Consider the following 17118-nt stretch of genomic DNA (forward strand, 5'->3'; position numbering starts at 1 on the left):
CTTGTTCAGGGATGGGCATACTTTTTCTGCAAGGGCCAGATCATAAAGTTTTTAGGCTTTGTGGACCATGTAATCTGTCATACCCACTCAACTCTGTGGTTGTAACTCAAAATCAGCCATAGACAATGTGTAACCATTGGGTATGGCTGTGTTTCAATAAAACTTTGGTCTAGAATATATATTGATTTTTATATTTGAATACTTAACATTGGCAAGTCAAATGGAAAGTCCAGTAGTGAATTTTGCTCTTGGTACTGAATCTCTGAAGAACTGAAGAGGTAGGAAGATGCTGCATTCTTATAAAGTTTATTTAAAAGAAATACTCATAATTTTTTTATGGGACAATCTTAGATATAGTATAAAATTTTTATTTCATAATCATTCTGTGTATATTCTGTTCAGTACTATGCAGAAAGACATTTTGACATCTGTTAATCTCTAAACATTTTAAAGTTAGCTTGCCATACTTTAAAGAAACTGGTTAGCTGCAGTTTACATTCCATTGTAAGCAGGTCCTCCTCCACCTTCAGGTACCACCCAGTTAATATTCTGACTTGGATCTTTAATATCACATGTTTTACAGTGCACACAGTTCTGAGCATTTATCTGTAACCGAAAGCCATCACCTTGTTCCACAGGTACAAATTCATAAACTCCTGAAAAGTAAAAATAAATCATATTGAAGTGCCTAACTTTAAAAATGTTTTAAATTCAAAAATAGAAATTTGAAGAAAGAGTAGCCACAGAAACCTTAAAGGTTGCTTTCTGAATGCTGACCCATAGAGGGTATTATGAAGACCTTGGTGCATTGCTGTTGATGTGAGTAGAAATTACATGTACATAATAAAAGGAGGTACAGCAGTACTCGGCTGAGTTGTCTCACTATCAAGGGTACTCGACACAGTGTTTGAGTTCCACACAACCTCGAAGTTCTCCCTTATTGACAGTTGTCCTCTCTCCACAGAGGACAAGTTCCAAGATCCCCAGTACCTGAAACCTCAGGTAGTACCCAACTGAACGCTGTCATTCAGAAGACATTTCTGTTCTGTATTTCACCCACAAATGTGATGCCTTTTCCATCTTAAGGAAGCACTTGCCACACTCTGGCCATAACTTCTACAGTTTGAGGTCCAACAGCAAAATGCACAAATTTCTTTTTCCTCTTTCACAGAAGATACAGTCTTATGTAGACTTTAGCAACCTCAGCATAGGATTTTTTTCTCTATAGAGAACTTTCTCCTTTTCACTTAAAGGAAGCACTTCATGGCATCTCTGAATTGTCAGCATTACTACTCTTGCGTTGTGGGGACATTTTTAAGAGTTACTGGACAGAAGCATGATACTGTGACAGTCAATCTGATGATAACTGAGATGGCTACCAAGTGACATAACGAATGTTATGCGTGAATATGCTGGACAAAGGGATAATTCACATCCAGGGTGGGACAAGCCAGAATGGTACACAATTTAAAACTTAACGTGCACAATTTAAGACTCGAGAATTACTTGTTTCTGGAATTTTCTTATTTTCAGACCATGGGTGCCTGGGGGTAAGAGGAGCCTGATGGTACAGCTAAAAAACCAAATTAGATCCAGTCCTTAGTAACCTCAGGGAGTTTAAAACCCACTGTAACGACAAAAGTCAAAAGACCAAGTCACACTATCGCTGCTTTTGTGAATGTACTAGTTTTCAAGTATCTGAGTACTATTTTGTTCTACCATGTCATTTGAGATCTCGTTCCTACTACTGTAATTTCAGTTGAAAGCTCAGCACTAAAAGAATATTCATGGTGAATTGAAAGTTTCAGAGCATTTTTTGGACTGAATGTAACCATAATGTGTTATTCTAGCACATGCACCCAAAGACGTACAGATGAGCTGCCCATACGTACAGAAATGACTTTAAATAGTCACATGAACATGCAAAGAGAGGTATTTCATCTTCAAGAATCTTCATCTTAGTCTGAGCGTACACAAAGGGCTTTTTTTTTTTTTTTTTTTGAGAAATGTCATCTGAACTAGGCTTAACAAAACCAGTAGTTAAAAGTGTAAGTTTCCTAAAGGAAGCCGGAGGAAGTCATTTACAATTTCTAAGCAATGGAAGGAGATACAGAAATCAGTTTTTAAAAGAACAGAATCACATTACTAAAATGTTTAAAGCAAATATTTAGGAATGGATGGAAATTATTACCTGCAGGACAGAATCGCTGCTCGGGCCCATCATATATCGACAGATTTCTCTTTACAGGTATACTGTCATCCCTTAAGGTTAAATGTGCCGGCTGGTCATGTTCATGATTAGTACCACTCAGAGCCACAGATGACAAGAGGTCAAAACTGATCTGTCCATCGGGTTTTGGATACTCAATAGGTGTACAATCCTTGGCTGGCTTGAGCCGTTCAAAGTCAGAACCTTCAACAATTTTGAGGGAAATGCTTAACAAAATATAATTTTGAAGTACTTTTTCTTAAGCCTATTTGTATAAAAACTTCAAAATGTTATTACACGAAAGAAATACGACTAGCCCTCAAGTAATAATATACTGTTCTTAGATACTAAATTTATAATTTCTCCAAGCAAGTTTAAAACATTAAAACGATCACTTTGTCAAATTAATGGATCCCATTCATGATTTTTTAATGATCATGTTACTCATACTCTCATTTGAATTACCTTTATGTTTCAGAGTCCATGGCTCCATTCCTCTCAATATCCAGTAAAAGATTCCAGTGTAAATCATCCCTCCATATACACCCAGTACTCCATGGCAAGACGGTCTTATATTTCTAACAGAATATAGCTCTTTCCATACCCAGGAGTTCTTCAAATTGTCTTCATATTCAGTTACATGGAGTCCTTTTATTGAAAACATGAAATGTTAGTGCGAAACTGCCCAAATGTGCATAAAATACGCTAAAGTATTTTGCTACTTTGATACCTGATGAGTGAATTTTTTTTTTTTTTTTTTTTTTTGAGACAGGGTCTTGCTCTGTCACGCAGGTTGCAGTACAGCGGTGTGATCATGGCTCACTGCAACCTCCACCTCCCAGATTCAAGTCATCCTCCCACCTTAGCCTCCTGAGTAGGTGGGACTAGGGGCACATGCCACCATGCCCTGCTAATTTTTGTATTTTTGGTAGAAAGAGGGTTTTGCCATGTTGCCCAGGCTGGTCTTGAACTCCTGAGCTCAAGTGATATGCCTGCCTTGGCCTCCCAAAGTGCTGGGATCACAGGCATGAGCCACCGCACCTGGCTGATGGTGAATCTTCAGTAATTTTTAAAAACATGGTCCACACTGAAGACTCTCACGTATAAATGTTGGCATCTTCCAAAAAGACAACCATTAGATACAGATGTTATTAATAGGCAGTAAGGCATTTGATTTCTTATATTGGTAGCATGGAAAATTAGTTTAAAATTTTAGTGAAACTGAGAAGCTTTAAGATAAAAAGTTCATGCCAGGCGTGGTGGCTCAAGCCTGTAATCCCAGCACTTTGGGAGGCCGAGACGGGTGGATCACGAGGTCAGGAGATCGAGACCATCCTGGCTAACACAGTGAAACCCCGTCTCTACTAAAAATACAAAAAAACTAGCTGGGCGAGGTGGCGGGCGCCTGTAGTTCCCAGTTACTCAGGAGGCTGAGGCAGGAGAATGGCGTAAACCCGGGAGGCAGAGCTTGCAGTGAGCTGAGATCTGGCCACTGTACTCTAGCCTGGGCGACAGAGCGAGACTCCGTCTCAAAAAAAAAAAAAAAATAGAAATAAAAATAAAAAGTTCATGCTACCTGTAACAGTGAAAAAATTTCTTAATTTACAACTCTAAACTATTTCTACCTGCTATGGGTTGAAATATGTCCCCCAAAAAATAGGTTTTGAAGTCCTAACCTCCAGTACCTTAGACTGTGACCTTAGTAGTGGCTGTAGATATAATTAGTTAAGATGAGGTCTACTACAGTACAGTGGGTCTCTAATCCAATATGACTGGTATGCTTAGAAGAAGAGACAGAACTGGGCACAGTGGCTCTAGCCTGTAATTTCCAGCTACTTGGGAGGCCAAAGTGGGAGGGCGGCTGGAGCCAAGGAATTTGAGATTGCAGAGACCGAGGATTGCACCACTGCACTCCAGCTTGGGGAACAGAGCGAGAACCTGTCTCTAAAAACAAAAACCCACCACTTCATAGAGAAAACTCAGTGCTTGCACTTAATATTTAAGAGGACAAATTGGTTCCCTTACGGCCTTTGGTGGATTCCACATGACTTCTTTTTCCAGTTATTGTTTCCTGTTCTGACTCCACTCCCCTTTTCTTTAGGCTTTAACCCTCAATCTAGTCTTTGGTGATATACTGGCTCCAGTATTATCTATGTGTGGTACTATATGCACATGATACAGTTCAAGTATGGCTGGTGGTCCAACAAGGAATGATACTTGACAAGAAAATCAGAAAAAAACTTCTACCCAGTCCCTGCACTCCATCTCGGCTATTCCATTCTCCCTGAAGTGCCCTTTGCCCTTTCTATTTTCCACTTCATCTCCCCATGCTAGGCCTCCATTCCTACAAAGATTTGAAGGCATAACCTGGTTACATATCTAACTAGAGGAACATATACTGGGGATTCTAAGAAATAAGACTCATTTATCAAGTATCTATGGAGTCGCTACTGTGTGCCAGGTGTTGAGGATTCACACTAAGCAACACCCCTAGTCTCCTGGAGTTTTCATCCAAGTGGCAGAAGATAAAAAGGTGATAAATAAGTAAATGATACAATGTACCAAAAGGTGGAAAATGTGCTAGAAAAGGCCATTCAAGGGGAACTGGGTGGGTGTGCGCTGTGTGTTGTGCGTTAATTGGTGTGGTCAAGGCAGAACCACTGTGAGTGCTACTTAAACAAAGGCAAAGAGAACAAAGGAGCCAGCCGTGACCAAAGACCATTAGGTGAGAGTGCTTGGCATGTTCCGGGAACTGTAAAGAAGCCAGTGTGGCTGGAGTTGGTAAAGGGTCTTTTTAGGTTAAAGGTTTACTGAGGTATGAGTGCTGGCTGTTTCTCTCCACCACAGCAGAAGAGTCATATACCTACACTTACAAAGCTTGCTGAAGAATAGGTAGCTAATTCTGCCTTCTGCAAAGGTGTTCTATTGATACTTTAGTATTTGGGAGGTATCTTAATTGTGTATATTACATGTATGCAATATAAATATGTGTGCAATATAAATGCAGTACTTTCATATTTGTAATAGTTTCTAACTATGTGGGACACTACTGGTACTTCTTTTTTGTGTGGGGGGGATGGAGTTTTGCTCTTGTTGCCCAGGCTGGAGTGCAATGGCATGATCTCAGCTCACTGCAACCTCCACCTCCCAGGTTCAAGCGATTCTCCCGCCTCAGCCTCCCAAGTAGCTGGGATTACAGGCACCTGCCACCACACCCAGCTAATTTTTTTCTATTTTTAGTAGAGACGGGGTTTCACCATGTGGGCCAGGCTGGTCTTGAGCTCCTGACTTCAGGTGATCCACCTGCCTCAGCCAACCAAAGTGCTGGGATTACAGGCGTGAGACACCGTGCCCGGCTACCACTCTTACTTTTTTACTTTTTGGATGTGAATAAAACAGAACATTGTAGTAAAAAATCACCGACTGTAATTACTGAGGTCATGTAGTTTTCTTTGCATAGCATGCTTCTTAATACTTCTAAAGTGACAGATGCAATACAAATCTTTTAATGTCAATTGAAATACACGTAACCCAGCAATTTTCTTTTTTCTACTTTACACAGGAATTTCTTACCTATTGTCTTTGATTGGAGATTTTCACTAGTTAGTTGATTAAAAATAGATTCTGCTGCTAAAATTCCACTTTTCATTGCTGTGTGAGTACCTTTGATCTTGGGAACATTCATAAAACCAGGACTACAACCAATTAGTAAACCACCAGGAAAGGTGAGTTTCGGTATAGACTGAGGAAAGAAAGATTCAGAATACATTTGTTAGCTCAAATTAAACAAGCACAACAGAATACTCCAAATCAGTCTTAAAGTCTTCTAGAGCTGTAGGGAAAGGTTGAAAAATAAATACATGAAAATGAATTGAGCAAAGGAATAAAACAGAGCAAGGGCAGTTTTCTTCTTCCTGCCCTAAGAGTGAGCATTAGGACTATTACTATTTTTCTGTGAGAGTTTTTCTTGTTTCCTCCTCATAACTAATCTACATGGGACAGACTTAGGACTGAAGCATCAATATGTTTTAAATAGAATGTTTTATTTATAGATATCCATGTCATAGTTAAAATATTCTCTAAACCTGAATGCTGTTATCTAAATTGTGATTTGCTTGCAAATCAAAACCACAATGAGATATCATTTCACCCTAGTTAGAATGGCTATTATCAAAAAGACAAAAAAGATTCTGGTGAGGATGTGGGGAAAACTCACACATTGTTGGTGGGAATGTCAATTAGTACAACCATTATGGAAAACAGTATAGAGGTTCCTAAAAAAGCTACAAATGGAACTACCATATGAGCCAGCAGTCCCACTATTGGGTATATATCCAAAAGAAAGCAAGTCAGTATGTGGAAGAGATATCTGCACTCTCATATTTATTGCAGCACTATTCACAATAACTGCCAAGATACAGAATCAAACTAAATGTCCATCAACAGATGAATGGATCAACAAAAGATGGTATATATATATACACAATGGAATACTATTCAGCTGGAAGAACGAATGAAATATTGTCATCTGTGACAACATGGATGAGCCTGGAAGACATTATGTTAAGTCAGTCAAGCACAGAAAGATAAACATCCTATGCTCTCACTCATATATGGAAACTTAAAAAGTTGATCTTATGGAAGTGGAGAGTAGAACAGTGGCTACTAGAGGATGGGAAGAGTAGAAAGGGATGCTGGGAGTGGGGGTGGGATACAGAGAGACTGGTTAATGGATTCAGAAATACAGCTAGATAGGAGGAATAAGTTCTGTTCTATAGCACTGTAGAGTAACTATAATAAAGAATAATTTATTATTTTTCAAATAGCTAGAAGAAAAGATTTTAAATATTACCAACACAAAGAAATGATAAAGGTTTGAGGTGATGGACATACTAATTACTCTGATTTGATCATTAAACATTATACACATGTATGGAAATATCACATTGTACCCTCTCTTCCCCCAAAATTAAGTGGACCTGAAAATTTCAAAGAGCATATAAAAAAACTGTGATCTGCTTTTACATGCATTCAGGGTAATACAAGACTTACAAAGGATACTATACACCCTCTTTGTTTTACTGTGACAGCTAGGGATATAAACCTATGCTCTAATCATGGCACCACTGCAACTAGCTACCACCCTAAACAATAGATTCTGATTAAGGACAAGCTGAATTTCCAAAATTAAATAAAGACAATTCTTTGGACCTTAGTATACATTTCTGATAAAAAAAAAAATGTAATAAAGAGTGGGATATTTTTCAGTTTAGACAATAAATGTCTATATGTACCCCACAATATAGCAACTGAACTATAGATGGTTTGCATGAGAAAATGTACTCTTATAGTTTAAAGAGAGCCAAGCAGTGCTGTTCTTTCCACATTCTGTATTTTTTTCTTCTATGAGGACTTCTTAAAGTAAGCCATGGGGTGTTTGTTGAGAAAATGGTGAGTGGTACATTTGGCTGATGGTATTAAGAGGGACTCAGAGGTGGGGGTTAACAAAACTATTGACATCAACTGCAAAAGAGACATGGTGAGCACTCTGTCGCCACAACGCTCATCAATGAGGGAATGGTAGTGAAAAGCAAAACTAGGGGGCAGAAGGAATGCTGGTAAGAGAGAAGGATCAGGTCCTTTCACAGTATATGTGGGGAATGAATTTATGACTGTGGTTCTCAGACCAAACTCAGTATTAGGACCACTTAGGTAAAAGAGCATTAAAATCAGGACCACAGAGCAGACAATGGGGAGGAGGTGCTATCTGGAGTGCTACTAGCTGAAAACAGATAAAGATTAGGGACTTAGATGATGACAATGCTTTTCTCAAATAAGGCTGTGGCTTTGTTGACACCAAGTTTGATTGAAGAACCAGAAGAATGTGAAATTTAATAAAAGGATATAAACTATGAGTTCAAGTTCGTCCAAAATAGGTGTTTAAATCCTAAGAATAAAAATATTATGCCCAAGGAAAAAGTATGTTTTTAAGTTCTAGGAGGATCCTACCTTGGGTGGGCTGGGTTACTGGCAGCTATGCACCTTGTTTGGGACATTCATTAAACTAGGGCTACAAGTAATTAGAAACCCACTAGGGGAAGGTGAGTTTTGGTATAGTCAGCTGAAGAAGGAGAAAAAAGCTAGACAGTATTTGTTAGCTCAAAATAAACAAAACTGAACGTTTCGAATTGTTGTCTCTTCTTTTTCTTTACCTAAATGGGAGCCACTCAGACTGCATCCTTTCCCTCCCACTCTCCCTAAGGAAGGGAAAAACAATCATCAATGCCGAATGGCAGCTGAGCAAAGCAGCATCCAGAGCGGGCGGCATCACGCTCGGGAGGGAATACTGCACTCTCCTGGTGGTTTCTGGTGCTTGCTACACCTTCAGAGGAACTTCTCTGGTATTGAACTACAGAAACCATTCCTTATAGTCGTTGTTGCCTCTTAAGGTCTTCAAGACCTTAACTGGAAATAACTTTCTGAATCTCTGGCCAATGAAATCAGAAAATACAGGTGAAAAGAGTGTGGGTGTGTGTTGTGGGGGGAGGGAAGAGTCATCTCTTCCTGTCAATTTGCAAATCATTTGACATGTTTGACATGCTTAAGTACACAAGGTAGATGGTTTTCAATAAAAATCTGTGTGTACTATTGAATATACTGAAACCTTTATAAATTACAGAGTAGGGTTAGGGTGACAGTAACTATTATGGACATTATTTTAAAAAGTTTAATAGGCTTGAATACAGTTATGTAATTCAATACATATTTCTACCAAAGGAATTGCTACCCTAGAAACAAAAACAATCTCATGAGAAGTAATCTCATGACAGACTTTGGGGACAGCAATATTTTAAGATTCTAGTGATTATGTTTCTAATGTAGCTATGGTTTTGAGTTTATGAAATACTATTACAGTAATAAAGTATTTAGAACCTCACTTTTAAAGATAAGTAAAGGCTGGACGCGGTGGCTCACACCTGTAATCCCAGCACTTTGGGAGGCCGAGGCGGGCGGATCACGAGGTCATGAGCTCGAGACCATCCTGGCTAACACGGTGAAACCCCGTCTCTACTAAAAATACAAAAAAATGAGCCAGGCATGGTGGTGGGCGCCTGTAGTCCCAGCTACTCAGGAGGCTGAGAAAGGAGAATGGTGTGAACCCGGGAGGCGGAGGTTGCAGTGAGCCGAGATCATCGTGCCACTGCACTCCAGCCTGGGCGATAGAGCAAGACTCTGCCTCAAAAAAAAAAGAAGATAAGTCAATTTTCCCTCCCTAAATTTTCCTATTATCTGTTACTTTTATAATAATTTTTTAAAAAAGAAATCCAATTTCCAAGATAGTCCTAGATTCCTAGAATATTAGAGACAGAGGGATCATCTTTATTTTACAGATGATCTCTTAAGGCCAGAAAAGTTAAGGAACTTGCTCCAAATAATTTGGTACAAGCTTTACAGCAGATTTTTAGATCATCTTAACCGTCTGATAACATTTCTACAACAGTATTAACAGCTTTTATGACAATTAGCTACTAGGTCTTATTTCACTGTTTAATACATAATGAATACATTATATTTGAGAAGATTCTGAATGTATATAAAAATAGGACAATTAAGGTAAAAGCTTAACAGAGGTAATCTAAAAGGCATGAATGTTACTAGGTAGTTGGAATGAATGAATTTTGTTTGCTGAAAACTAAATTTGCCTTTGAGTTTCCTGGCAGTTAAGGAATAAAGAGAAATATTATGGATTACAGTTTTAAATTTATGGTTAAAACAACAAACAAACAAAATGTCCATGAATTTATCTCTAGAGATCAATATATTATTTTTTGTTTTTGTTTTTGTTTTTGAGATGGAGTCTCATTCTGCTGCTCAGGCTGGATGGCACAATCTTGGCTCACTGCAACCTCCACCTCCCAGGCTCAAGTGATTCTCCTGTCTCAGCCTCCTGAGTAGCTGGGACCACAGGCGCTCATCACCACGCCTGGCTAATCTTTCTATTTTTTGTAGAGACGGGGTTTCGCCATGTTGCCCAGGCAGCCTGCCCAACTCGGCCTTCCAAAGTGCTGGGATTACAAGCATGAGCCACTGTGCCCAGCCTGATATATACTTAAAATTAAATTCATGGCGTAATTTTTTTTGTTTTGTTTTGTTTTTTTTTTTGAGGCGGAGTCTCGCTCTGTCGCCCAGGCTGGAGTGCAGTGGCGCGATCTCGGCTCACTGCAAGCTCCGCCTCCCGGGTTCCCGCCATTCTCCTGCCTCAGCCTCCCGAGGAGCTGGGACTACAGGCGCCGCCACCACGCCCGGCTAATTTTTTTGTATTTTTAGAGGAGACGGGGTTTCATTGTGTTAGCCAGGATGGTCTCGATCTCCTGACCTCGTGATCCGCCCGTCTCGGCCTCCCAAAGTGCTGGGATTACAGGCTTGAGCCACCGCGCCCGGCCCATGGCGTAATTTTGAAGTACTGTGTGATACAGTTTATTTATAAACGCTACATACTTTACTTATTTTGATATTGTTTTTATTCTTTATCTAAATTTGTTACATTATATGTTCAATTCTGAATTTACAATACAGAAATAAGGAAAATAAAAGTTGGAAGAGTTACCTGAAAGCCACCTTCATTGAGAGCTCTGGCTCCGTATGCAATCCTTTTTCCACCTTCCAAGGTTGGCCGAATGCTAGGATGGTGTTTCCACCTCTGGAATTCTCTAAATGGACTCAGGTATGGATTCTGATAGTCTAGACCAACCTTAAAAATTTACATTTATATTAAATTAGGCATTTTTATTTCAAATTAAATCAAGTGAAAATGAGCAATGTGTATCAGAAAACATGTATGTTAAATTTCTTGTACTCAAAAGTATTTGGAACACTATGTGCAGTAATGCAAATGTAAATTAAAAATTGTATAAAATCTGTTTGGAAAAGAAACGGTAAAGAAAAGGATAGCATGTGTTTATTATCATCAAAATTATGAAAATTTAGAACATATTAACAAATTCTTGTGCTCTGGAACTCAAAGTCCAAATTAGAAAAACAGAATCTATCATGAGATTAGAAAATAAAAATGAACAACAACAAAAAAACAAATTAGAACAGTATCTGTAGGTAAGCATCTCAGATTATGTTTCTATGAAAGCAGCTGTAATGATTAATTATACATTAATACCAACTTGAAATAAACTAATAATCTATACTATAGTACAACTGAGGCAAAAATAAAGAAAAAGGATGTAAACTACACTTAGAGAAAAAGAGGAAAATAAATATAGAAGGTTACATTTTATAAAGCTTTACCAAAGTGTTAAAATTGACCACATCTTTTTCCTTTGATACAATTAAGTCAGGCATAAATATCCAAAGGTGATGGGATGAACATTTGACTGGGGGTCAAAAAACACCAATAACATATAAATTTAACAGTGTATCATATGGAGGTCTAATCATGACACTAAACTATAAAGCTGCCACCAGTTGCAAGGTACAGAAACTAATTTTTCCATTCTTGGTAATGTTCAGTATGTAATTTACTGCAACGATGTGCAGGAGGCCAAAAAAGGAGAAACTGCTTGTATTTTTAAAAAGTTTTAAGTTCAAACTTAGTGCTAATTTCATTGTCAGTGGTAGCATGCCACAGTGGAAATGGAATTTGAGGTCAGACAAGGTCAGGCATTTCTGCCTGTTATTTAATGGGTGTATATGGGTAAGTTGTTTAACTTATTTGGACTTCAGTTTTCTCATCTGTAAAATAAAGATATACCTATTTCAGTGTTATTATGAAACTTATGTAGAAATCTCAGAAAAGCATCCAGCATAGTGCCTGGAGTGTAGCAGCTACTATTACTATTGCTATGTGTGTTTAGTAGACTTAATGACACAGCAGCCAGAAGCACTTTATATACTGATAAAATTAGAAAGTACGCTTTAAATGATAAGCATTTTACAGTCTTCAGATTCAAAACCCTTATTTTATAACACTGATGGTAATATAACTCTAGCAGTAGAATTTTCCATAATGGGAATATAACTTACCACAAGACCAAGAGCTACTAGGGGTTCACCTTCATTCAAATGATAGAGGAAAGATCCTCCATAGGTATGTCTGTCCAAGGGCCAACCAACTGTGTGATCTACTCTCCCAGGTTTCCAGTTCTTTTCATCAATAACCCATAACTAAAAACAAACAAACAAAAAATAAGTCCTGTAGTATTTTAAAAATGTTTTTATGTCACCACAATGCATAAAACTTGCCAGGTTTAATGTCTTATTTATGAAAATTACAAGTGAAAAACTGTAATATAAGTATACAACAAAATTACTTCAAATATCAAAGAAGGCTGGGCACAGTGGCTCACGCCTGTAATCCTAGCATCATGGGAGGCTGAGGTGGGCAGATCACTTGAGGTCAGGAGTTCGAGACCATCCTGGCCAACATGGTAAAACCCCATCTCTATTAAAAATACAAAAATTAGCTGGGCATGGTGGTGGATGCCTTGTAATCCGAGCTACTCCAGAGGGTGAGGCATGAGAATTGCTTGAACCCGGAGGCAGAGGTTGTGGTGAGCCGAGATCATGCCACTGCACTCCAGCCTGGCTGATACAGCATGACTCAATCTCAAAAAAAAAAAATAAATAAAATTAAAAAAATGCAGGTGGATCACCTTGAATATCAAAGAAAATTATATCAAACTGCAGCATGAGTTCCAGAGTAAAGAAACAGGTCAGAAAACTTATGAACTCTTAAAGACATTAAATAGATTCTCAAATTGATAAAGACTTTTATACAATTATAGGAAATCAGGAAATCCTACTGAAAGGCTGAGGGAAAGTTCTGTGGTACTGGTAGTGTTCTCTGTCTTCATCTGGGTGACAGCCACAAGGGTATGTTCACCATGTAAAAATTAATGTACACTTAAGGTCTCTTTGTAATAGACATGTATTCTCCAACAAAGTAATTTATTCCCTCTGCCCTGCCCTCCACAATTGAAATAAATTGTTCACCCTCTTTTCAGACTGGTAAATTTTAAATTTTGAACAATTTCTATCTGAAATATTATCTAAAAATCAGATAATATTGTGTGCAATCAGACATTATGTGCAATCTATCAAAACAAACCCTTATTCAGAATATAACGAATCTAGTTTTATATAGACTTTGAACCTTTCTGAGATTTAACCTAAAATAAATTTTTTGTTGTTAATTACTGTATTTTTTATTTTTTTAGAGATGGGATCTCACTCTGTCACCCAGGTTAGGGTGCAGTGGTATGATCACAGGTCACTGCAGTCTTGATCTCTTGAAGTGAAGTGGTTCTCCTGCCTCAGCCTCCAGAGTAGCTGAGACTACAGATGTGCACCACCACACCTGGCTAATTTGTAAATTTTTAGTAGAGATGAGGTATCACTACGTTGCCCAGGCAGGTCTTGAACTCCTGGACCCAAGCAATCATCTTGCCTTGGCCTCTCAAAATGCTTGGGTTATGGGTGTGGGCCACCATTACTAGCTCCACAACATTTAAGCAAAAGGGTTATAATGAAAATTTTACATTTACATTCTAATAAGCCTAGGGTTTGGGAAAACAAGACTAGAGAATGGATAAATTGAGGAAATGTAAAATACATAACCTAATTAAATTTTAGGCTGCAGATTAATATACTATGGCTGAATGTGTATTTCATAAACAAAATTATCTTCGCATTACCATTTTGAAAAAATAATGCTCTGTAGGATGTGGTCATCCTACAAACAGCATATGGATAACAAGAGCAATCCTAACAGGGCAGATGGCATTACAATGAAAAAAAAAAAAAAAAAAGATTCAAATATTCACAAGTTCAAGATTCATTTGAAGCAACACTTGATCACTTGATGCAACAATTCCAACATGTAAAACTAACTTAACCAATAATAGAATTTGATCAGTAGTTATCTTCTAGCCCCTTGAAAAATATCCCAAGTTAGGCCGGGCGCGGTGGCTCAAGCCTGTAATCCCAGCACTTTGGGAGGCCGAGACGGGCGGATCACAAGGTCAGGAGATCGAGACCATCCTGGCTAACACGGTGAAACCTCGTCTCTATTAAGAAATACAAAAAACTAGCCGGGCGAGGTGGCGGGCGCCTGTAGTCCCAGCTACTCGGGAGGCTGAGGCAGGAGAATGGCGTGAACCTGGGAGGCGGGGCTTGCAGTGAGCTGAGATCCGGCCACTGCACTCCAGCCTGGATGACAGAGCAAGACTCCGTCTCAAAAAAAAAAAAAAAAAAAAAAGAAAAATATCCCAAATTTTAGTCATAATGAACATTTCAAGACAATGAAAAAATATAACTAAAGTTAAGTCAGTATTATAAACTACCTGATAATACAAATAAATTTAAATTCCATCTTTCGAAATTAACATTACAGAAACAAACCCGGATACCTCCTTCAGTCCAATCCCATAGGTCTGAGGTTCACAATTGGCTCTCAAATCAAACTTCTTATATAGTTGCTTGGCTAGATGTCCGTGGCAACCTTCTGCAAAAATTGTGACTTTAGCATGTAGTTCTAGCCCTCTCTCAAATGTTGCCTGAAAAGCAAAAACGTGTTAAATGGCAACATTTGACAATTTAAAATATATTCACATTTTGGTCAGATTTAAATTGAACTATGATTCAGGTGTGGAAGAGACAGTGCAAATTATAATATAAAGAATCACATAGTAAATATATAGAATAATATAATCTTACTCTTCTCACTTAAAATACCTCATGCAAATCTTTTCAAGTCACTGTGGAGCTCAAATCTTTCTCTTTAATGGCTAGGTAGGAGTTCAGGTAGAGAGACAGGATAGATTATCCAGCTCCTCTGCCAATGGATAATAGCCATTCGCTCTTTCCAGTTTATGTATGAACAAAAACAATGTTATAAGATATAAACACTCTTGAATATATATTGAATATAGAGCTGATCCTTGAACGAGATGGGTTTGAATTGTGTGAGTTCGCATATACAAGAATTTATTTTTAACCAAATAAGGATTGAAAATACAATATTCACCGGATGTGAGACCTGAGTATATGGAGACTGATTTTTCTTTTTTTCTTTTTTTTTTTTTTTGAGACGGAGTCTCGCTCTGTCTCCCGAGCTGGAGTGCAGTGGCCGGATCTCAGCTCACTGCAAGCTCTGCCTCCCGGGTTCACGCCATTCTCCTGCCTCAGCCTCCCGAGTAGCTGGGACTACAGGCACCCGCCACCTCGCCCGGCTAGTTTTTTGTATTTTTTAGTAGAGACGGGGTTTCACCATGTTCGCCAGGATGGTCTCGATCTCCTGACCTTGTGATCTACCCGTCTCGGCCTCCCAAAGTGCTGGGATTACAGGCTTGAGCCACCGCGCCCGGCCGAGACTGATTTTTCATGTATGCGAGTTCTGCAGAGCTAACTTTGGGACTTGAGTATGCATGAATTTTGGCATACTTGGGGGTCCTAGAGCCAATCTACCGTACACACTAAGGGACACCTGTATACACATACAATACTGGGGCTTTTATTCCTATAAGATAGATTCCCAGGAGTGGCCCTCTTAGATCAAAGGGTACATCTACTTTTTTAAATTGATACTATCATATTACTTTCCAAAAAGCCTGAAGCAATGAATATATTTCCATCAGTAGTATATAAGACCCTTTCCCTATAGTACAGTTAGTGACAGATATAACTGTTCCTTTTACATTTTTGCTAGCGTATCAGGTGTCGTGATAACTCACTACTATTTTATTTTATTTTTATTTTTTTAATTTTTTTTTTTTTTGAGACGGAGTTGTGCTCTTGTTGCCCAGGCTGGAGTGCAATGGCACGATCTTGGCTCACTGCAACCTCTGCCTCCAGGGTTCAAGCAATGCTCCTGCCTCAGTCTCCCGAGTAGCTGAGATTACAGGCATCCGTCACCAAGCCCAGCTAAGTTTTTGTATTTTTAGTAGAGATGGGGTTTCATCATGTTGGCCAGGCTGGTCTCGAACTCCTGACCTCAGATGATCCACCCACATCGGCCTCCCAAAGTGCTGGGATTACAGGCGTGAGCCACGGCGCCTGGGCCTCAATACTATTTTAATTTGCATTTCCCTGATTACTATTTTGAGCATCTTTTCTTTTTGATTCAAGAAATAGTGAATGAATACCTACAATGTGCCAGGTTCTGTGCTAGGCACTGGGAATACATGGCTGAATTAAAAAAAGATATGTTCCTTTCCTTTGGACTAGCCATAGAGACAGACATTAAATAAATACATGAGTATGTAATTACAAATTGTTTAAGTGCCATGAAAGAGAGCAGAGGGTATTGCAAAGGGGAATAACAGAAGCCAGCTATTCCAGATTGAGTGAACAGGAAAGTCTTCTTAGAAGAAATGACATTTAACCTCTGGACTCTGAAAAAAACATATTTAAGTATCTTTCCTTATGATTAGTGGTCATTGAGTTCTTCTATGAATTGTTAATATTTTAGACTCTACCCATTTTTCCAATGTGTTGTCTTTTTTCTTATCGATGTTTAAGTACTCCTTGATATTACAGAGAGTCAAACATTTACAGACTTTATAGTATATTTTGGTATACAGAAGTGTTTTAACTTTTATATATTAAGTTAAAAAAGGTTTGTCTTTCTTTTTTTTAACAGGTTTTTAGTATCTTGTTGCTGTAGGGTGGCTTACCCTACCCCTAGATTGTTAACTGTCATCTCTTAGATTTCTTTTTGATTTGTATTGTTTTAAATCTTTAAATCACGAGAAAGAAACAACCAGCAAACCGGGGTCCAACTCTGTTTGCTTCCAGATGGATACAGAGTTTCCCCAGCACCACTTATAAAACAATTCAATCTGTATGAACTAAAATATTAATTCACATATTTCTGTTTCTTCTTAGAGGTAACATGCCCT

General features: G+C 38.5%; 1 protein-coding gene and 1 non-coding gene across 2 annotated transcripts in view; both read right to left on the minus strand.

The window, feature by feature from the left end:
- Window positions 1-347: 347 nt before the first annotated feature.
- LOC105488638 (electron transfer flavoprotein dehydrogenase) overlaps window positions 348-17118 on the minus strand; it is a 38693-nt gene continuing 21922 nt past the window's right edge. The window contains exons 7-13 of the mRNA XM_071092887.1: window positions 14629-14775; window positions 12245-12385; window positions 10818-10961; window positions 5783-5951; window positions 2675-2857; window positions 2192-2413; window positions 348-656 (exon numbers count right to left, since the gene is read on the minus strand). Of these exons, the coding sequence (XP_070948988.1) occupies window positions 493-656; window positions 2192-2413; window positions 2675-2857; window positions 5783-5951; window positions 10818-10961; window positions 12245-12385; window positions 14629-14775 (1170 nt within the window). The 3' untranslated portion in view covers window positions 348-492. The remainder of the gene's footprint in view (window positions 657-2191; window positions 2414-2674; window positions 2858-5782; window positions 5952-10817; window positions 10962-12244; window positions 12386-14628; window positions 14776-17118) is intronic.
- LOC112427850 (small nucleolar RNA U3) lies at window positions 8432-8649 on the minus strand. Its single transcript, XR_003019604.2, has one exon. It is a non-coding gene; the product is annotated as a small nucleolar RNA U3 (small nucleolar RNA).

The sequence above is a fragment of the Macaca nemestrina genome, chromosome 3 (genome assembly GCF_043159975.1).
Source record: "Macaca nemestrina isolate mMacNem1 chromosome 3, mMacNem.hap1, whole genome shotgun sequence".
Classification (NCBI taxonomy): Eukaryota; Metazoa; Chordata; class Mammalia; order Primates; family Cercopithecidae; genus Macaca; species Macaca nemestrina.